Consider the following 23,196-nt stretch of genomic DNA (forward strand, 5'->3'; position numbering starts at 1 on the left):
GTTTTTTTTTTTAAAAAGTAGCCTTTTTTCGAAAAAACTTCATCTGCGTCTAGACTACAGCCGTGTTCTTTCGAAATTAAATTGAAAGAACGCAGCTTTTCTTTTGACGGCGGTAAACCTCATTGCACGAGGAAGAACGCCTTTTTCGACGGAGATCCGTCGAAAATAAGTGTGTGTGGATGCGGGGAGGCCATTTTTTCAAAAATAATGGCCTCCAGGAAGAAGCCCTGGTGGACAATCTGGGGCATGCCTTGCATGTCTCTGGTTCCTGGCTGCAGCCATTTTTTAAAGGGACAGGCACCCTCACAGCCACTTGTGGCAGCAAAGCAGCCAGAGCACATGGCTATTTAAGTGCAGCATGTCCCAGCCCCAAGACCCTCCTGGCCCTTCTAGCGAGCCTTCTGGGGACCCAACCAGGGGCTCCAAACGCCGGGCACCATCATGGTCTGGGCCAGAGCTCAAGACCCTTCTCGAGCTCTGGGGAGAGGAGGAGGCCTTACAAGCCCTAAAAAGCAGGCGGCGAAATGCGGACATTTATGGCCGCATGGCAGAGACCCTGGCCCAGAAAGGACACTACCCCCGCACCCAGGACCAGGTGCGCTCCAAAGTTAAGGAGCTGCGCCAAGGGTATGTGAAGGCCAGGGAGGATAGCTCCCGTTCTGGGGCAGCCCCCCACTCCTGCCCCTATTATACTGAGCTGGACCAGATCCTGGGTGGTGGTGAAGCACGCACACCACGGCGTCTCGTGCAGTCAGGCTTGGTGGACCCTGTGGTGGACGCGCCAGAGCAGGACCCAGAGCAGTCTGGAGATGGGGACATGGTGCCAGAGGAGGACAGTGAGGAGACGGCGACCCTCACCCTGGAGCCAGTCACACAGACCCCAGAGGCCTCCCAGGTGTCATCTGACGCCGGAGATGAAGCAGCAGGTGAGTGCAGTGAGGTTGTGTAACACCCGGGGGAGGGGGGCGGGTAGGTGGGTGCACAGTGGGTGATGCACAAGGGAAACCTGTAATGCTCAGGCTGATGCCCAGGTCACACACAGTGTTACCTTCAGAATGTCTGATTCCCCTGTCTCAAGGAGAGGGCATGCCCTTTTGGACAGCTGTTGCACACATGACTGATTGTGATAGAAATGTAGCCGTGTTACTCTGATCTGAGGAAGTGGGTCTGGGCCACGAAAGCTCATCCCCTAATAAACCATCCTGTTAGTATTTTAAGTGCTACATAGTCCAGTTTTTTATGACTGATTGTGTCTTCCTCTTTTCCTCCACAGCCGGACCAGCCGTGCAAGAGGGCCGCAGCACCCCAGCCCCACCTCCATCTCGGGGACATGGGAGCCGCAGACACAGGCGTGTGTATGTGGACATCCTGAGGCAGCATGTGGAGGCTGTGCAGGAGCTCAACACCATCCTGTGAGAGAGGGCGGAGGCAGAGGATCGGTGGCATGACCGGCTGATGGAGGAGCTGGTCCAGCAGCGCACGTCCCTGAGTGCCACTCTCAGGGAGGTCTGCGGCTTGCCTGCTCCTGTGCCTAGTCCTGCTCCTCCAGCACCCCATGACCCTGCCCCACCAAACCCCCCTTCCACAGCAGCATCCCTTTCCCCCCTTGGACCTCCCTCTCCCCCAGCCCCCCCAGTTCCCCAGCCCCTCTCTCCCCCTGGCCCTCCTCTCCCCCAGGCCTCCCAGTCCCAAGAGCACCTACCCGCTGTTATCCAGCCAACCGACAGGCGCACCACCCGATCCCGTGGCCATGGTGGACCCCGAACACGAGGCCCAAGCAGGAGACTGAGATCAGGCAAGCACCGTGCAACCTGATCCCCTTCCCCCCTCCAGGTTTCAAGCACCCCCATCACCCCAGTTAAATGACAAGGAATGTGTTAAACAAAATGTTTATTGTACATAGTTTGGCATGAAAGTATATTTTCTACATCAAAAATGAACAAAAGCTTTTTTATGTTTACAACAGTTATACTATTTTCCAGTGAGTGATATTTAAAAAAATAAAACAGAACTTATTATTTTGAGACAAACCCTGGTGTTTATTATTTCTCCAAACAGAGTCAGGAGATGGGTTGTGAAGGGAAGCTTCTATTGGGCCAGGGCCCAGTCCCCAGGAAGAAGCCCCTCAGTAGAGTCAGTGGCCTCCACTTGAGAATTGCTCCCGTAGGGCCTCCCGTATGCAAACAGCAGACCGGTGAGCCTGGCGGATGGCAGCTGTCCGGGACTGGGCAAAGTGCCTCTCCTGACCATCAGCACCTGAAAGGCCTCCCCTTTCCTCTCCACCAGGTTGTGGAGAACGCAACACGCGGCCACCACCTCAGGGATGTTGCTCTCCCCCATGTCTAGGCGTGTGAGCAAGCACCGGAATCTGCCTTTTAAACGTCTGAACGCACATTCCACCTGGTTGCGAGCCCGGTTAAGGTGAGCATTAAACTGCTCCTTGCTCGCATCCAGGTGGCCGGTGTAGGGCTTCATCAGCCACGGCATCAGGGGGTAGGCGGCATCAGCCACTATGCACACCGGCATGTGCACATCCCCAACCGCAAAGTCGTGATGCGGGAAAAATGTTCCTGCCTGAAGCCTCCGGTAGAGGTACGAGTTCCTGAAGATGCGGGCATCATGTGTCAACACAAATGTCAGAAAACTGGCCACAATGGTCGACCAGGGCCTGGAGGACCATAGAAAAGTAGCCCTTTCTGTTAATGAATTGGGCTGCTCGATGGGGCGGTGCACGGATTGGAATGTGTGTCCCATCGAGCGCTCCTCCACAATTCGGGAAGCCAAGGGCAGCAAAGCCGGCCATGACGCTGTCCAGATCTGCTAGACAGACGAGCCTGTTGAGCAGCTCCGAATTGATGGCCCTCACCACCTGCAGAAAGAGACAGACAACAATGTTAGAAGGGGTGCCTTATCTCTTAGGAGGAGAACCCACCACCCACCTTCCCTCTCAAACACCCCGGGAATCCCCTTCTCAGAACTCCCCCCCCAACAATTCAGGGTGAGTGGATGAGCTCCCTCCCACTCACACTCCACTTTGCCCTTCCTGACAGTCTCCCTTCCCCCCACCCCAAACTGTGACTGTCCCCAGACAATGACTTACCTCCATCAGGATGTATCCAACAGTAGACCTGCCCTCTCCAAATTGGTGTCCCATGGAGCAGTAGCTGTCGGGGGTTGCCAGCTTCCAGAGGGCAATGGCGACCCTCTTTTCCACGGGGATAGCGGGCCGCAGGTGGGTGTCTTGACTGGAAGGGACCTCGAGAGGTCATCGAGTCCAGTCCCCTGCCCCCATGGCAGGACCAAATACTGTCTAGACCATCCCTGATAGACATTTATCTAACCTGCTCTTAAATATCTCCACAGCTGGAGACTCCACAACCTCCCTGGGCAATTTATTCCAGTGTTTGACTACCCTGACAGTTAGGAACTTTTTCCTAATGTCCAACCTAAACCTCCCTTGCTGCAGTTTAAGCTTCTTGTTCTAGCCTCAGAGGCCAAGATGAACAAGTTTTCTCCCTCCTCCTTATGACACCCTTTTAAATACCTGAAAACGGCTATCATGTCCCCCCCAATCTTCTCTTTTCTAAACTAAACAAACCTAATTCCTTCAGCCTTCCCTCATACGTCATGTTCTCTAGACCTTTAATCATTCTTGTTGCTCTTCTCTGGACCCTCTCCAATTTCTCCACATCTTTCTTGAAATGCGGTGCCTAGAACTGGACACAATACTCCAACTGAAGCCTAACCAGCGCAGAGTAGAGCGGCAGAATGACTTCTCGTGTCTTGCTCACAACACACCTGTTAATGCATCCCAGAATCATGTTTGCTTTCTTTGCAACAGCATATCACTGCTGACTCATATTCAACTTGTGGTCCACTATTAACCCCTAGATCCCTTTCTGCTGTACTCCTTTCTAGACAGTCGCTTCCCATTCTGTATGTATGAAACTGATTGTTCCTTCCTAGGTGGAGCACTTTGCATTTGTCTTTATTAAACTTCATCCTGTTTACCTCAGACCATTTCTCCAATTTTTCCAGGTCATTTTGAATTATGACCCTATCCTTCAGATTAGTCGCAACCCCTCCCAGCTTGGTATCATCTGCAAACTTAATAAGCGTACTTTCTATGCCAATATCTAAATCGTCGATGAAGATATTGAACAGAGCCGGTCCCAAAACAGACCCCTGTGGAACCCCACTAGTTATGCCTTTCCAGCAGGATTGTGAACCATTAATAACTACTCTCTGAGTACGGTTTTCCAGCCAGTTATGCACCCACCTTATAGTAGCCCCATCAAAGTTGTATTTGCCTAGTTTATTGATAAGACTATCATGGGAGACCGTATCAAACGCCTTACTAAAGTCTAGGTATACCACATCCACCGCTTCTCCCTTATTCACAAGACTCGTTATCCTATCAAAGAAAGCTATCAGATTGGTTTGACATGATTTGTTGTTTACAAATCCATGCTGGCTGTTCCCTGTCACCTTGCCACTTTCCAAGTATTTACAGATGATTTCCTTAATTACTTGCTCCATTATCTTCCCTGGCACAGAAGTTAAACTAACTGGTCTGTAGTTTCCTGGGTTGTTGTTATTTCCTTTTATAAATGGGCACTAGATTTGCCCTTTTCCAGTCTTCTGGAATCTCTCCTGTCTCCCATGATTTTCCAAAGATGATAGCTAGAGGCTCAGATACTTCCTCTATCAGCTCCTTGAGTATTCTAGGATGCATTTCATCAGGCCCTGGTGACTTGCAGGCATCTAACTTTTCTAGATGATTTTTAACTTGTTCTTTTTTTATTTTACCTTCTAAAACTCCCCCCTTCCCACTAGCATTCACTATGTTAGGCATTCCTACATCAGACTTCTCGGTGAAGACCGAAACAAAGAAGTCATTGAGCATCTCTGCCATTTCCAAGTTTCCTGTTACTGTTTCTCCCTCCTCACTGACTAGTGGGCCTGTAGGAGAACACTTCAATCTCCCTGGACACACAATAACAGATTTAAAGGTAGCCATCCTGCAGCAAAAAAACTTCAAGACCAAACTTCAGAGAGAAACTGCTGAGCTACAGTTCATCTGCAAATTTGACACCATCAGTTCAGGATTAAACAAAGACTGTGAATGGCTAGCCAAGTACAAAAGCAGTTTCTACTCTCTTGGTGTTCACACCTCCACATCAGCTGCTAGAAGTGGGCCTCATCGTCCCTGATTGAATTAACCTCGTTATCTCTAGCCTGATCTTTGCCTTCATATTTACACCTGCCTCTGGAAATTTCCACTACATGTATGTAGTGTACATGTACATGACGAAGTGGGTCTTTGCCCACAAAAGCTTATGCTCCAATACATCTGTTAGTCTATAAGGGTATGTCTACACTACAGCGCTAATTCGAACTAACTTAGTTTAATTCGAACTAAGCTAATTCAACCTAACGCGTCTAGAACTAAAAACTAGTTCGAATTAGCATTTTGCTAATTCGAACTAGCAAGTCCACATTGAGTGGACTCTGAACAGGGCTTAAGGATGGCCGGAAGCAGTGCCGGCAGGGCATCAGAGGAGGACTTAGAGCGTGGAGCTGCTGTCTCAGGCTAGCCGAGGGCTGCGCTTAAAGGGTCCCGACCCCCACCCCGGACAGACAGTTCTAAGGGGTGCCCCGCTTGCAAAGCAGTCCTGGCTTGGATTGCTCGGAGTGCCCACACTGGGCACATCACACCACTCGGCCATCAGCCCGGCTGCACTTACCGCAGGCTGCCATCTGGGGAGAGGGGGCAATTGGGGGGCTGCAGGAGAGCTTCCACCCCCAGAAGCCCGCAGAGCCAGCCCAGTCCTCCCCATCGGGGGCTCGTACCCCATTCCTCCCTCACCTCCTTCCACTTACCCTTCCCTAGCCCCCCTTCTTATTGATGTACAAAATAAAGATAACGTTTCTTCCAACATTGACTCTGTCTTTATTGAACAAAACTGGGGGAGACTGGGAAAAGGAGGTGGGAGAGGGGAAGAGAAAGGCTGGGAGAGGGGAGGGCAACTAACATGATCAGGGGTTGGGAACAGGTCCCATATGAAGAGAGGCTACAGAGACTGGGACTGTTCAGCTTAGAAAAGAGGAGACGGAGGGGGGACAGGATAGAGGTCTCTAAAAGCAGGAGTTGGGTGGAGAGGGTGCATTCAGAAATGTTCTTCATGAGTTCCCATAAAGAAGGACTAGAGGACACCAAAGGAAAGGAATGGGTAGCAGGCTTCAAACTAGTAAGAGAAAGTTTTTGTTCACAAAGCAAATAGTTAACCTGTGGAACTCCTTGCTGCAGGAGGCTGTGAAGGCTACAACTAGAACAGAGTTTAAAGGGAAGTGAGATCAAGTCATGGAGGCTGGGTCCATGGAGTAGTCTTAGCCAGGGGGTAGGAGTGGTGTCCCTGCCCGTCGGAGCGGTGCTCATGCAGGTATGGCACTCATCGGCCACCGAGCCGGGGGGGAGGGGGGCTGCGAGGAGGGGATGGGCCGCCCCAGGGACAAAGGGGGGGCGGGAGGAGGCGAAAGTGCCCCGCACCGGAGGGGTCGGTCTGTCCCGGCCGTACTACACGCCGCCAGGGGGGTTGCTTCCGGGAGTGGGGCGTGGGGCACTGCCAGGGCACGCACGCTCCTGTCAGTCCCCGTAATACACGAGGTTCGAAGGGATGCCGGAAAGGATGAGACCACAACTGGGGGTTTCAAAAAGAACAAACTGATTTTATTTTGATGGCGCCAGACAATCATCAGAACAAAAATTAAACAGATTGCCAGACAACACAAAACAATTCCCTGAGGCTTTTCTAAATCACAATAATTCCCAATAACTGCCCAGGGGTTAGGAACAGTTGAATTAACACTGGTATTATCCATAGGGCTGACTATTTACACAACTTTATACAAGGAAACAGTAAAAAATCTAAACCACAACTATTTATAAACTAACTTAGTAACTTTTTAGCCACTGTCACTTGGCAAGCAATAAGGACAACTAAAAAATCAATTAGGATAGGGATGATGGTGGGGGGGGGGGGGGGGGGGAGGTGTTATACCAGTTCTGGAGACAGCAGGAACACAAGTACCGGTCACACGCTCATAAACTGTCTCCACTCGGGTCGACCAACTCGGAGTACGCTCAGTAAGACTCAAGAGCGGGGGGTGCAAGGCGTCTGGGTGATCAGGTCAGGCGTTCACTCAATGCGAATCCCCAGTGAGAGAGGGGCTGCCTGCCTGTTTTATTGCCTGTGAACTTATCACCCCATAGGTTGGTTTTTGCTGCAGTGGGTGGAGTAGCAGGCCTGAGCACCAGTCAGCCCACTGGCTGATCTGTTACTGCAATGGGTGGAGCGAGCAGGGGAAGATTATTAATTTACATGCCCTTATATGGAAAACACTCCACCTCGCAGACAGAGCCCCCTATACCAGCCTCAGAGGTATTACAGGCTATGGCTCCCTGCGACGGGCAGCCATTTCTGATGTTCTGTCTCGGACATGCCCCCGTGGCTGTCCGGAGCAAGCGGTAAGGGGGTTGCCTAAGGTGAGAGCGCACGTAAGGGTAATCAGCAAGAAGCCAATTGGGTAAATTGAGGTTCTGGTGAGCTGCTGTCTTCAGAAAGGGGAGAAAGGGAAAAGTAAGCAACAGTAACAGGGAAAGTGGAAACAACTCTGTGGATAAGAGCTTTTGCAACAGCAATGCTCACTAAAAAGGCTAGTAACACAAGAGCACATACAATCAACCACTGCTTAATGGTGGATGCCCAAGTACTCAGTCCTCAAGAGGAAAGTTTTGTTTGCCACCAGTCCCATTCTTCCCGCTGTTCGCGAATCCGAACTGCAAGTGAGGTCAGCTGTTGGGTGATGGCTGAAACGTTGTTCCACCCGGGCTTGAAACGCAAACGGTATTGGTCCTTAAACCTGGGGTCAAGGTCCTCGAGTGCCATACAAAAGTCCTTCTGCAATATAACCTGTATCATGAGACAATTCTTTTCGGCATAATGAGCTAGTACAGTAAGAGCCAAATCGACTTGTCGAAATCCTTCAGCGGTCAAATTAATGAGGGCTTCGAGATTGCGGGACATTTGGTAACATATCCCCAAACGAAAGATTCAGTGGCAGACTTAAATTTTTTCCATCTTGATGGTTCTCGTCGGCTCCGGAAGTCAAACAGCCGGTGGGGGGCTCGAATGGGTTGGTACCTGAAAAACAAAAAGGGGACAAACAACGCCCTCAAGGCGGGCTAATTAAGATCGAAGAGAAAGCCAATTGTGACGGACTAACGTAGGTTGCTTCAACGCTATTTAATCCCTGTACAAAGACTATCTTTCCAGTGGGGGTGTGGGGCATATTGGGGGGGATGATGGATACCTGTGCCCCCGTGTCTAACAAAAAGGGGATAATTGTCTCGTTTTCGGTAGTCAGGTTTTGATAGGGTCGAGGGTCATTTAAATCGGGCCGAGTGACCGCTAGGCACTCGGCCTTTCCCCGTTTTTTGGCTGCGGGGGAATAGGGCGATCTTCCCACTCCAATTTCACAGCCAAGTCTTTCTGTTGATCACTATTCATTTTCCTAATAGCTTCCTTGGCGAGTCCCTTACCCAATAAAAATCCAAAAATCTTACGCTCGATGAACGAACGCTCGGGGTATTTGGGTTTGGGCACCATTTTGGACCCTTTCACCAGAGTAGAGGGGGTTGCAAGTAGGGCGGCCTTTAGTGTTGCCCACTTCACCCTCTCTACAGCGTCGTATAGTCGGCCAATAGGTTGTCCTGTGTATCCCCTTAGCCACAGAAGAGCCCCTGTGTCGAGATTAGGGCTGTTGTCCACAGCTAGGGTAACAGCCGCATCTTCTATGGGAATCTGAGTGGGATCATCAACAAAACGAAATGGGTTTTGTGCTACCGTCTGAACGTTAGTTAAGTTGAGGGGGTGTGCGGTGGGATCCCAGAGCAGAATAGAACTCCCAGCGATCGCGTACATAAGGGTAGTGGAGTTATTCACACAATCAGGTGGCATCTGTACTGCGCGAAATCCCCCTTGTATTTGGAGGTGCGCGGCAGCCGTGGCTGTTACAGGCCAATGATTATTCGCTGCCAGTACTTCCCCCATAAGGCCCCGCGACCAGCTCCCAGTACGGGTTAACGTTAAGGCTTCCTCCCAGTCAACCCAGTCACTCCCCTGTTCCAAGGCTAATCTCCCTACCCAGATTATAGGAGGCTCATCTGGACGTCGGGTAGTATCCGTGATGAACTCCTTCATTTCCGCCTTGGTTCGGGGGCGGGTCTCAGTTACCTGAGAGGTATTCCCCTGACCATCCATTTTTGATCGGGTTACGGTCACAGGAAGGGCCTCCGGTACAATCAGGTCGGGAGCTGTGGGTATGGTTGAACTCAGGGTAGTCAAGCCAGGGTAAATGTTTGGTGGGTCATGAGAGCCTTGGTATGGGGGAGGAAGTTGTGTCTCTAAAGGAGGCGTCTTTGGCGTCTGAGGGGAAGACTCTGGTTCTCCCTCCGACTGCGAGTGCGCCACCCCACGGGCACAATTTGTAACGGCCCCATGGTAGACGGTAACTTTATCAAGGGCTGCTGCTAGGGTATTGCAGATGGCAGCCAGAACATCCTCTGATTTATAAGAATCGGGGCGTAGTTTTTTAACCTTTTTTATCCCATCTAACCTTTGGACCAATCCTATTAACAGGTGGTATGTAGGTGATCCATGTGGGGCTCTTGGCTCGGGGGCCAAGATGGAGAGGGCTACCCCACAGAGTTTAATTACTCTGTTCACCTCTTTCCAGAGGCTAAGAGGGTTTGAATTAGGGGCTGTCTCACCCACTTGAGTGAGACACGGTTGAAGGCTATTATCAGCCGGGTGGCCCTGAAGGTGGGATGGCAAGTTAGCAAGCAGCCCACATCGCTCAACCCCAAAGGAATGGTGTAGGTCCTACAATCATGGCCGTGTCCTATGACACAGACCCAGTCAAAAGTGTTAGGGGCCCCTTTGCGCAGTCGAGTACAGAGGAGGTGGTATTGCAAATGATTAAACTGATCCTCCTCAGAACCTGGGGTCTCAGTTTTAGCCCAGGGGCAACTATCAGAGTTGTCATGGTCTCCGGGGTTCCGGCATCCTGTTCGTGACGCCATGTCAGTCCCCGTAATACACGAGGTTCGAAGGGATGCCGGAAAGGATGAGACCACAACTGGGGGTTTCAAAAAGAACAAACTGATTTTATTTTGATGGCGCCAGACAATCATCAGAACAAAAATTAAACAGATTGCCAGACAACACAAAACAATTCCCTGAGGCTTTTCTAAATCACAATAATTCCCAATAACTGCCCAGGGGTTAGGAACAGTTGAATTAACACTGGTATTATCCATAGGGCTGACTATTTACACAACTTTATACAAGGAAACAGTAAAAAATCTAAACCACAACTATTTATAAACTAACTTAGTAACTTTTTAGCCACTGTCACTTGGCAAGCAATAAGGACAACTAAAAAATCAATTAGGATAGGGATGATGGTGGGGGGGGGGGGGGGGGAGGTGTTATACCAGTTCTGGAGACAGCAGGAACACAAGTACCGGTCACACGCTCATAAACTGTCTCCACTCGGGTCGACCAACTCGGAGTACGCTCAGTAAGACTCAAGAGCGGGGGGTGCAAGGCGTCTGGGTGATCAGGCCAGGCGTTCACTCAATGCGAATCCCCAGTGAGAGAGGGGCTGCCTGCCTGTTTTATTGCCTGTGAACTTATCACCCCATAGGTTGGTTTTTGCTGCAGTGGGTGGAGTAGCAGGCCTGAGCACCAGTCAGCCCACTGGCTGATCTGTTACTGCAATGGGTGGAGCGAGCAGGGGAAGATTATTAATTTACATGCCCTTATATGGAAAACACTCCACCTCGCAGACAGAGCCCCCTATACCAGCCTCAGAGGTATTACAGGCTATGGCTCCCTGCGACGGGCAGCCATTTCTGATGTTCTGTCTCGGACAGCTCCCAGCCACCCGGGCGCCCCACTGATTGGCGCTTTCCTGTGTCTCTCTCCGCAGGTGGTCAAGGCCATCAACCGGGTGCTGCTCCGCAGGGTGGTCCACCTCGCCGACCCGGACGCCGTCATCCGGGGGTTCGGCGCCCTCGGCTTCCCCAACTGCGGGGGGGCCATCGACGGGACACACATCCCCATCCGTGCCCCGGAACACCAGGCGTCCCGGTACGTCAACCGCAAGGGGTACTTCTCCGTGATCCTGCAGGCCGTGTGTGACCACCGGGGACAGTTCACGGACATTAATGTGGGCTGGTCCGGCAAAGCACACGACGCCCGGGTGTACCGCAACTCCTCCGTGTGCCAGCGGCTGCAGGACGGGACCTTCTTCCCCGACCACCACATCACGGTTGGGGACGTTGACATGCCCGTGTGCCTTGTGGGGGATGCCGCTTACCCACTGCAGCCGTGGCTGATGAAACCCTACACGGGGCACCTCAATCCCTCCCGCCAGGCCTTCAATGCCAGGCTGACCAGAGCCCGCATCGTGGTGGAGGGTGCCTTCGGGCGACTGAAAGCCGCTTTCGATGCCTCCTCACCCGTCTGGACCTGGCCGAGCACAACATCCCTCCTGTGGTGGCAGCATGTTGTGCGCGCCACAATTTGTGTGAGTGAAAGGGGGAGGCTTTCCTGCCAGCCTGGATGGCTGAGGCTGACCGCATGGCTGGACACTACGGTCAGCCCCGCACCGCCGCCATCCGGGAAACCCAGCGGGGGGCCGTCTGGATCCGGGAAGCCCTGCGGGAGAGCTTCCTGGTGGAGGAGAAGGACTGACCTCTTCCTTGCATGCCCCACTGGGGCCTTCTTCCACCCTACCCCCCTTCCCCTTTCCCCTCCCTACCTACTGTAAAATAAAGACACCTGTTTTTCAAACAAAAACGTCTGTTTATTTCACATAACTGGGGTGGGGGAAGGGAGGAATGAGGGTGGGAGAGGGGAGGGGGAAACCTGGGACGAGGGAGCTGGAAGGGGAGGGAAGGGAGGAAGGGAAAGGAAAGCTCAGGGGTGGGAGTCCGGCTGCCTCTCCCGTCTCGCCACACTGCGGGTCCGGGGGCGTCGGTGGGAAATGGTTGTGGAGGGGGTGGCAGGAGGGACGGGGGGTGTGGAGGAAGCAGGAGGGGGAGCAGGAGGAAATGGGAAGCGGTCGAGCAGGCTGTGGAGGTGGCCTCGCAGGGCACGGCCCTGCTCCTCCAGGGCCTCCAATCTCCTCCGGCGCACCCTCAGGTCCTCCTGGACCCAGTGGTCCTGGGTGCGGAGCTGGTGATCCAGGAACCGGAGGTGCCGCCTCTGGTACTCCTCCTCATTCCTGGCTCTCCTGCTTGCCCGGGCACGGGCAGCTGCTGCAGGCGGTGTGGTGGGCCCTGCAGGCCCAGGTGCTGCAGCTGTGGTGCAACAAGACCAGCGGTCAATGACCCCAGGGGCCCAGGTGTGTGAAACCCAGCTCCCCTCTGCAAGGCCAGGGCCCCTGCAGGATCCCCAGCTGCTGCTCCGTGGTGGGCAAGGCCCAGGCGCACGGTCCCGGGGCTCCCTCTCGCCCCAGTCCCCTGTACACATAAGGGGAGCACGATGGTACTCACAGGTGGACGCCTCCCCGGCCTCGGACAACACAGGCGAGCGGCTCTGTGGGGTGCCTCGGGGGTCCCGGATCCTGGGCAGGCTGGCGGCAGGCTCCTGGCTCTCAGAGCCCTCCTCCTCCTCCTCCGTCTCCTGGAGCGGGCCCTCTGCTCTGCGGTCTATCACGTCCCGGGGGGCAGGGACGGCATGAGCCCCCAGGAGGCGGTCCAGGGCGTGGAAGTGGGGGCAGACCTCCGGGTCAGCCCCTGGCTGGCAGGCCCGGGAGTAGGACTGCCGCAGGTCTTTAATCTTGCAGCGGACCTGCTCCCGGCTGCGCTGGTGGCCCCTGGCGGCCAGGCTGGCAGCCATGCGGCCGTAGACGGCCGCGTTCCTGTGGCTAGTGCAGAGATCGTGGACATTGGAGGCTTCCCCCCAAACCTCGATGAGGTCCACGATCTCCGCACTTGACCAAGCGGGCGCCCGCCTTTTGCGCCCCCGGGCAGGCTCCTGGGAGCCGCCGGGCTGGTCCTGGGGAGCAGTGGAGGGCTGGGTGTCCTCGGGTGGCTGGCTCATGGTGTGGCAGGTGCAGGGTCTGCTGGCACGGGTGCTGGCAGCCTTGCAACTGGCACAAACTGTGTAGCCAGCCCGTGGCCCTTTAAGGGCTCCGGGGCCGGGAGGGGGGCAATAGAGTTTCCCTGGTGTTGGCCAGAGTGGCCACCAGGGAAACCTGGGAAGCCTTAGCCTCCCACTAGTTCGAATTAAGGGTCTACACAGCCCTTAATTCGAACTAGCTAGTTCGAACTAGGCTTAATCCTCGTAAAATGAGGTTTACCTAGTTCGAACTAAGCGCTCCGTTAGTTCGAATTAAGTTCGAACTAACGGAGCGCTAGTGTAGCGCCTAGGAAAGTTAGTTCGAACTAACATCCGTTAGTTCGAACTAACTTTGTAACGTAGACATACCCTAAAGTATTGTAGTGCACATTCTATCGTGAAAGCTGAATTTAAATTCTTCTATATAATCAATATATTTGTGTCCTATTCAAAAGAGTCCTTTTTAGCTCAGCCCCAGCTGCAGGCGGCACAGGGCTGGTGGGGGGTAGACTCTGCTGTGGGCAGTGCAAAGTTTGGGGGGGGCTCAGCCCCCAACTGCAGGTGGCTCAGGGGTGGGGGTCAGCCCCCAAGCTCAGGGGTCAGCCCCTGGGCTGGGGGGGATAGACCGCACCATGGGCAGTGCAGAGTTCGGGAAGGGGAACTCAGCCCCAGAATCAGATGTGGGGGAGGGTAAGTCCCAGCCCCAGGAGGCAAAGAGGGTGGCTTGGGTGAGCCCTGCCAGGGAGGGGGGACAGCTTGGGCAAGCCCCCCCCCCCCAGCTGTTTTATTTTTAAAAATATGGTCACCTGGGAGGGGAGAGGGACGGGTGTCAGGGTCTTTGCTTCTTGTTTATTTCTCTGTTGGAGTTGGGATGGCTTCAGGGTTTTTTCCCCTTTCTGGCTGCTTCTTTTTTCCATGTGCCTTCTGATGGCGGTTTGCATTACTGCGCCTTACCAGAGATAGCAGCTAATGGTGGTTTGCTGCCCTCTGCGATTAAAGTGTGTTAATTTTTTTAATGTGTTAATTCTGCCCGGCGTTAATCGCAGGCGTTAACACCCCTAATTGACAGCCCTAGTCCAAACCTGTCTCTAGATATTCAGAAGTGTGGGATTTTAGTGGGACAAAACAGAAATCGCTCTACAACTTCACCATTGCAGGTCTGTGACAGGGCTAACCTGCCCCGCACTGAGCAGGAGGAAGGGGAGCCCATTTATTGGGCAGAACACGCCCCTCCCCCACAGCCCTACTGGGCATGCTCGAAGTGCAGCCTCGCTATAAAAGACTGCTGGGCTGCTCAGTTGAGGCAGACTGCTGGGGAGGCAGGAGCTCCAGCCCAAGCTGCAGGCCCGCCGCCGGACCTGCCGCCAGATCCAGAGCCAGAGGAGGCGCCACTGCTGCTACCACCAGCCCCGGGGCGAGCCCGCCCCCGACACCGCCGCCCGGTGACCGCCCGCCCCGCTGCAGAAGACGCCCCTGTGCTGCTGCCCCAGGGACAAGACCAGCGGACGAGGCCGCTGCCGGCAACCCAGCATCGCCAGGTGGGACCTCCGTCGGCCACCAGATTAGGGGTAGGAAGCAACCCAGGGCAAGGGGCCGGGAAACCCCCCCCCTCAGTGGGCTTGGCATGTTTTGGGGGAGGACCCCCCGCTGAGCCGGTGGTGGGAGCCACCCACCACCATTAAGGCCCTGGGTTGGGGTCCGGTGGAGAGGGAGGGCCCGGACCCCCCTACCCTACCCCGCAGTGCTGGACTAGGCCTCCGGGCCTGCGGCGAGTGCTGGACTAGGCCTCCGGGCCTGCGGCGAGTGCTGGGCTAGGCCTCCGGGCTGGTGGTTCACGCTTTGTTCCCAGGAGAAAGGGGACGGAGGCGGGTGGTACCCCGCCACAACTGGTGGAGAATGTGGGCATCAATCCCCCCCCCTTGAGTAAAAGGGGGCGCAGAGAGGGGTTTCTTTTTTTTTCGGGTGCTTAGAAGAAAAAAAAAAGGGGGCAGGATTTAGTCGGGCGGGTGCTCTAGAGGGCCTGGGGGAAGATGGGCCCCTGGAAAGGTAATAGGGAGGCTGTGGGGCAGCTCCTGAAGAGTTTGCCCAAGGAGGACCGGGAGTGGATCCGGCGACAGGGGCCCACGTCGTTGGGGCAGGCGGTAGCCCTATTGAAAGGGCACTGGGTTGGCGGGGGAGCCCTGAGGGTGACAGGCCGCCCAGGGAGCCGCCAGGGAGACCCCGGGAAAGAGAGGGGCACCCCCAGGGCCTGTAGCTATGGGCAAGTACTAGTAGCTGGGGTGCAACCGCAGAAAGAAGGTAGGACAAAGATACTCATCCCAGTTAAGGTGCAAGGGGAGGAGGCCACAGCCTTGGTGGATACGGGTTGTGGACAGACGCTGATAGAAGAAGACCTAGTTGGCGACCCAGAGCAATGGGGGCCCCCGGTGAGAATGCAATGTATCCACGGGGAGGTAAGGACGTACCCCACCGCTAAGGTGAAGCTAGCGATCGGGGCGTACGAAGAGATGTGCAGCGTAGGGGTAGTCCCCCGACTGGCTTACCCCGTGGTGGTAGGGCGGGATTGGCCCCACTTTTGGACCCTACTACAGGGCTACAGGCGAGGGGACCCCGAGGGGGGAGGCCCAGAACAGCCACAGGCAGCGTTAACAGAACTGCCGATGGAAGGAGACCCCGGGGAAGGGACCTCAAGGGGGGCCAGGAGGGGAGCCCCACAACCCTCTCGAACTAACGCCCCCCCCCCCCCAATAGATCTCCATCCAGGGCGAAAGCTGTTTCTTGGGGATTTCCTAGAGGAACAAAGGAACGACCCAACCCTCAGCCGGGCCTGGGAGCAGGCGGGAAGACCCGAGTCGACGGACCGGGCCCCCTCAGGGGGGGCCCGAGGTTCGAGATACGGGGTGACCTGTTGTACCGCCTGACCCAAGACCCGCAGACTCACGCCGAGATCTGCCAGCTGCTGGTACCCCAGCGGCTTCGGACGACGGTGTTGCGATTGGCCCACGATGTGCCCTGGGCAGGCCACCTTGGCCGGGAAAAGACGTTGTGCAGACTAGCCCAGCGGTGCTTCTGGCCGGGAATACATCATGCGGTGAGGGACTATTGTGCATCATGCCCCGAGTGCCAGCGGACTAACCCCGGAGGAGTCCCCCGAGCCCCGTTGGTCCCTCTGCCCATGGTAGGGACGCCCTTTGAACGCATAGGGTTGGACTTGGTCGGGCCGCTGGAGCGAAGCGTTAATAAGAACAAATACATTCTGGTCATTGTGGACTACGCCACCCGATACCCAGAGGCGATTCCCCTCTGGGTCACGACAGCTCGCGCCATTGCCGATGAACTTTTAAAGGTGTTCGCCCGGGTGGGTCTCCCGAAGACAATCCTAACAGACCAGGGAACTAACGTAACATCCAAGCTGATAACGGAGTTGTGCCGCCTACTGAACATTAATTCCCTGAGAACCTCCGTGTACCACCCCCAGACGGATGGGCTGGTGGAACGGTTCAACAGGACGCGGAAGTCAATGCTGCGGAAATTCGTCGACGACGACCCGCGACAGTGGGACAGGTGGTTGCCAGCTCTTCTCTTCGCTGTAAGGGAGGTCCCCCAAGCCTCCACGGGATTTTCCCCATTCGAATTATTGTATGGCCGACGACCACGGGGAATTCTGGACTTACTGAGAGAGACTTGGGAGGGACAAGAGAGACGCGCCCAGGGGACCATCCACTATGTGTTACAACTACGGGAGTGGCTAGAAGAATTGGGCTGGCTAGCCCAGGAGAACCTGCGGACGGCGCAGGAAACGCAAGCACGCCACTACAACCAGAAGGCGAAGATGCGGATCTTTCAACCCGGGGATCGGGTGTTACTCTTATTGCCCTCCTCGGAGTCCAAGCTATTAGCAAAGTGGCAAGGACCCTTCGAAGTCGTGCGGAAGATCGGGCCAGTTGACTACGAGGTGAGGCTACCAGGGCGACGGAAAGATTTACGAGTGTACCATGTAAACCTCCTGAAGGCCTGGAAGGAGAGGGAGGCAATGCTGATCACCCCCTTCCCCCCAGAGGATGAGTTGGGACCACAAGTGGGAGCCTCGATGGAGAGCCCCCAGGTAGATGTCGGGCAAGACCTAAAGGAGGGACAACAGCATCAGCTACAAGAACTCATAGCGCGATTCCCACATGTGTTGTCCGCTAAACCAGGAAGGACCCCGTTAATTAGTCACCACACTGCCACAAAACCGGGGCAGAAAGTACGGGATAATCACCGTCCCCTGCCCAGGAAGATGTGGGACACCGTGCGCCAAGAACTAAAAGAAATGTTGGCCCTAGGGGTGGTGGAAGAATCCCGAAGCGAGTGGAGGAGCCCCATAGTGCTGGTCCCCAAGCCCAATGGCTCAGTGAGGTTTTGCATTGACTTCCGCAAGGTGAACGCCATCTCCCAGTTCGATGCCTACCCCATGCCCCGGGTAGATGTACTACTAGAACGCCTGGGGAGGGCCAGATATATTTCGACCCTGGATCTCACTAAAGGATATTGGCAGATCCCATTGACACCGAGGACGAAAGCCAAAACAGCATTCCCAACCCCTTTTGGGCTCTACCAATTCACGATGATGCCTTTCGGACTACATGGAGCCGCTGCCACATTTCAGCGGCTGATGGATCAAGTCTTGGCACCCCACAATGCGTATGCAGCGGCATACATCGATATTATTGTGTACAGCGAAGGATGGGAGGAACATCTAACCCACTTAGAGGAGGTATTGAGGGCCCTAGGGGAAGCCAGGTTAACAGCAAACCCGGCCAAGTGTCACCTAGGGAAAGAAGAGGTAACCTACTTGGGGTATACGGTGGGGAAGGGACAGGTGAAACCCGTAATAGACAAAATTCAGGCCCTCCGAGAATACCCCACTCCCACCACGAAACGACAGGTGAGGCAGTTCCTGGGGTTGGTGGGGTATTACCGGCGCTTTGTCCCTAACTTTTCCACCATAGCAGCCCCCCTGACGGACCTGACCAAAAACCAACACCCGCGGCGGGTAGAGTGGTCAGCAGCGTGCGAGAGGGCGTTTCAAACCTTGAGGGACCACCTTACCCGGGGACCGGTATTAGCCCAGCCGGATTTTGCCAGGCCCTTCATCCTACAGACGGATGCTTCCGAGGTAGGCCTCGGGGCCGTGCTATCCCAGGAGGTAGAGGGAGTAGAACACCCGCTACTGTACTTAAGCTGCAAGTTGTACCCGAGGGAAACCCGGTACTCCACCATAGAGAGGGAGGCCCTGGCCGTGAAATGGGCTGTGGACACACTAAGGTATTATTTGCTGGGGAGTACTTTTTTGGTAGTGACGGATCACGCCCCTTTAAGGTGGTTGCAAACGATGAAAGACACCAATGCGCGTATCATGCGCTGGTACCTAGCCTTGCAGCCATATTCGTTTCAAGTGGCACACAGACCAGGGAAAGCGCACGGCAATGCAGATTTTCTTTCGCACATAGCTCCTAAGGAGGAGCCACCGGAAAGAAACCTTTTAAGGGGGGAGGTGTGTGACGGGGCTAACCTGCCCCGCACTGAGCAGGAGGAAGGGGAGCCCATTTATTGGGCAGAACACGCCCCTCCCCCACAGCCCTACTGGGCATGCTCGAAGTGCAGCCTCGCTATAAAAGACTGCTGGGCTGCTCAGTTGAGGCAGACTGCTGGGGAGGCAGGAGCTCCGGCCCAAGCTGCAGGCCCACCGCCGGACCTGCCGCCAGATCCAGAGCCGGAGGAGGCGCCGCTGCTGCTACCACCAGCCCCGGGGCGAGCCCGCCCCCGACACCGCCGCCCGGTGACCGCCCGCCCCGCTGCAGAAGACGCCCCTGTGCTGCTGCCCCAGGGACAAGACCAGCGGACGAGGCCGCTGCCGGCAACCCAGCATCACCAGGTGGGACCTCCGTCGGTCACCAGATTGGGGGTAGGAAGCAACCCAGGGCAAGGGGCCGGGAACCCCCCCCCCCCATGGGCTTGGCATGTTTTGGGGGAGGACCCCCCGCTGAGCCGGTGGTGGGAGCCACCCACCGCCATTAGGGCCCTGGGTTGGGGTCCGGTGGAGAGGGAGGGCCCGGACCCCCCTACCCCACCCCGCAGTGCTGGACTAGGCCTCTGGGCCTGCGGCGAGTGCTGGACTAGGCCTCTGGGCCTGCTGCGAGTGCTGGATTAGGCCTCCGGGCTGGTGGTTCACGCTTTGTTCCCAGGAGAAAGGGGACGGAGGCGGGTGGTACCCCGCCACAAGGTCACATATCTTAAAATTCATGTTAATTGGTCTATATGACTCACATCTGGTGTTGAATCGACTATTATGCAGTAGTACTTGGCATCCTTTACTTCATCTGATTAGCCTCAGGCTCAGCCTTCCACTGTGTGACTCAGAAGGGGGCAGGCCTGACCTAGGCAAGCAGGCTTTAAAAAGCCAGAGCAGAGCGACCAGGGGAGCGAAGCGGACAGGGGACTGCAGACAGGGGAGTTGAAGAGGGAGTGACTGATGGTGATGAAGACCCGAAGCGCTTGTGCCAGTACTTCTCCTGTCTCCTCCACCTGTGCCTGTATCCAGACAGAGAACCTGAGCATGGATGCCTCTACCCAGGTCCTGGTGTGGTCTTGCTGTAGTTGTGGCTTGCAATTCCCACTGAGTGATCTCCAGGCTGGGGGAGACAACCATTGTGAAAGGTGCCTGCTGGTGGAATCTCTCAGGCAGCAGGTGGGAGAGCTACAGGAGGTGGCCGCCAGGCTGAGGAGCATTCGAAGCCATGAGGAATTCCTGGACAGTATTCCTGTGGAGTCCACGGAGGTCACTGTCCTAGGATGTGGGACTGTTGACCAGCCACTTATGGAGGAGGCAGTGGTGCAGGGTGAGCACTGGCAGCTGGTTACTTCCGGCAGCGGGCAGTGTTCCACCCCTGCTCCTAACCCTCCCACTGTGTTGTTACATAACTGTTACACTTTACTTTCTGCAGGAGACAAGGAGTCACCCCCCACAGTGGAGGAGACCAAGCCTTGCACCACCAAGGTTGAGCAGTCTCCTGCCACCACTGCGAGGAGGAAACGTAGGGTAGTGGTGGTTGGAGACTCTCTTCTGAGGGGAACGGAGGCACCCATCTGTCGCCCTGACAGCTCATCTCGAGAGGTATGCTGTCTGCCAGGGGCCCGTATCCGAGATGTTACGGAGGCATTGTCGAGGATTATCCGGCCCTCTGACTACTACCCCATGCTACTCATCCATGTGGGCACAAATGATACTGCCAGGTGTGACACTGAGCGGATCAAGTGTGACTACAGGGCTTTGGGAGTACGGGTGAAGGAGTTTGGAGTGCAGGTGGTATTCTCTTCGATCCTTCCTCTCAAAGGTAGGGGCCCGGGCAGAGAGAGGTGCATCCTGGAGGTGAATGCCTGGCTGCGACAATGGTGTCGCCAGGAGGGATTCGGCTTCCTTGATCACGGGGTGCTCTTCCAGGAGGGACTGCTTGGCGGAGATGGAGTTCACCTTTCCAGGAGCGGGAAGGCCTTCTTTGGACACAGACTGGCTAACCTTGTGAGGAGGGCTTTAAACTAGGTTCGACAGGGGCAGGTGAGCAAAGCCCACAGGTAAGTGCTGCATGTGCGGGACTGGGAGATGGGTTGGAAATGGGGGGGACTACGGCCTATAATGGCAAGGAGAAAGGAGGGTCAGGGCACAACAGGGAGGCAAGATCAAATCAGTATCTTAGATGCCTATATACAAATGCGAGAAGTATGGGTAATAAGCAGGAAGAACTGGAATTGCTAACCAATAAATACAACTATGATATCATTGGTATTACAGAAACCTGGTGGGATGGGACGCATGATTGGAATATTGGCATGGAAGGGTACGGCTTGCTCAGGAAGGACAGACAGGGAAAAAAGGGAGGAGGGGTTGCCTTGTATATTAAAAATGTACACACTTGGACTGAAGTGGAGATGAATGTAGGAGATAGCTGTGTAGAGAGTCTCTGGGTTAAGCTAAAAGGAGTAAAAAACGAGGGTGATATCATGCTAGGAGTCTACTACAGGCCACCTAGCCAGGTGGAAGAGGTGGATGAGGCCTTTTTTAAACAATTAACAAAACTATCCAAAGCCCAAGATTTGGTGGTGATGGGGGACTTCAACTATCCAGACATATGTTGGGAAACTAACACAGCGAGGCACAGGCTATCCAATAAGTTTCTGGACTGCATTGGAGACAACTTTCTGTTTCAGAAGGTTGAAAAAGCTACCAGAGGAGAAGCTGTTCTGGATTTGGTTTTAACAAATAGGGAGGAACTAGTTGAGAACTTGAAAGTGGAAGACAGTATAGGGGACAGTGATCATGAAATACTAGAGTTCATGATCTTAAGGAAAGGTAGAAGGGAGACCAGCACAATTGAGGTAATGGATTTCAGGAAGGCAGATTTTGATAAGCTCAGAGAACTTGTAGGTAAGGTCCCATGGGAAGCAAGACTGAAGGAAAAAACAACTGAGGAGAGTTGGAAGTATTTCAAAGGGACGTTGTTAAGGGCCCAAAAGCAAACAATTCCGCTGTGTAGGAAAGATAGAAAATATGGCAAAAGACCAGCTTGGCTTAACAAGGAGATCTTGCACAATCTCAAAATAAAAAAGGAGTCATATAAAAAATGGAAACTAGGACAAATAACAAAGGATGAATATAAGCAAGCAACACGGGAATGCAGGGGCAAGATTAGAAAGGCAAAGGCACAAAATGAGATCAAACTAGCTACAGGCATAAAGGGAAACAAGAAGACCTTTTATAAATACATTAAAAGCAAGAGGAAGACCAAGGACAGGGTAGGCCCACTGCTTAGTGAGGAGGGAGAAACAGTAACAGGAAACTTGGAAATGGCGGAGATGCTCAATGACTTCTTTGTTTCGGTCTTCACCGAGAAGTCTGGAGGTGTGCCTAACGTAGTGAATACAAGCAGAGAGAGGGTAAGTTTAGAAGATAGGATACACAAAGAACAAGTTAAAAATCACTTAGGAAAGTTAGATGTCAGCAAGTCACCAGGTCCTGATGAAATGCATCCCAGGATACTCAAGGAGCTGAAGGAGGTATCTGAGCCTTTAGCTATGATCTTTGAAAAATCATGGCAGACAGGGGAGATTCCAGAAGACTGGAAAAGGGCAAATATTGTACCCATCTATAAAAAGGGGAATAAGAACAACCCAGGAAACTACAGACCGGTCAGTTTAACGTCTGTCCCAGGGAAGATAATGGAGCAGGTAATTAAGGAAATCATATGCAAACACTTGGAAGGTAATAAAGTGATAGGGAATAGCCAGCATGGGTTTGTGAAGAACAAGTCATGCCAAACTAATCTGATAGCTTTCTTTGATAAGATAACGAGCCTTGTGGATAAGGGAGAAGCGGTGGATGTCATATACCTAGACTTTAGTAAGGCATTTGATACGGTCTCGCATGATATTCTTATTGATAAACTAGGCAAATATAACTTAGATAGGGCCACGATAAGGCGGGTGCATAATTGGCTGGATAATCGTAGTCAGAGAGTTGTTGTTAATGGTTCTAAATCCTGCTGGAAAGGGATAGCAAGTGGAGTTCCTCAAGGGTCTGTTTTGGGACCCGTACTGTTCAATATCTTCATCAATGATGTAGATATTGGGATAGAGAGTACGCTTATTAAGTTTGCAGATGATACCAAACTGGGTGGGGTTGCAACTTCTTTGGAGGATAGGGACATAATTCAAAATGACCTTAGCAAGTTAGAGAAATGGTCAGAGGTAAACAGGATGAGGTTTAATAAAGAGAAATGCAAAGTGCTCCACTTAGGAAGGAACAATCAGTTCCATACATACAAGATGGGAAGCGACTGTCTAGGAAGGAGCATGGCGGAAAGGGATCTAGGGGTCATAGTGGACCACAAGTTGAATATGAGTCAACAGTGTGATGCTGTTGCAAAAAAAGCAAATATGATTCTAGGTTGTATCAACAGGTGTGTTG

At 54.0% G+C, this 23,196-nt stretch overlaps 1 protein-coding gene across 1 annotated transcript; it reads left to right on the top strand.

The window, feature by feature from the left end:
* Positions 1-308: 308 nt before the first annotated feature.
* LOC142824234 (uncharacterized) lies at positions 309-1,852 on the top strand. The gene is made up of 2 exons (XM_075915988.1): positions 309-926; positions 1,274-1,852. Exons 1-2 carry the CDS (start codon positions 359-361, stop codon positions 1,414-1,416), a joined length of 711 nt encoding a protein of 236 aa, XP_075772103.1. The 5' UTR covers positions 309-358; the 3' UTR covers positions 1,417-1,852.
* Positions 1,853-23,196: the final 21,344 nt, after the last annotated feature.

The sequence above is a fragment of the Pelodiscus sinensis genome, unplaced genomic scaffold, assembly GCF_049634645.1.
Source record: "Pelodiscus sinensis isolate JC-2024 unplaced genomic scaffold, ASM4963464v1 ctg57, whole genome shotgun sequence".
Classification (NCBI taxonomy): domain Eukaryota; kingdom Metazoa; phylum Chordata; order Testudines; family Trionychidae; genus Pelodiscus; species Pelodiscus sinensis.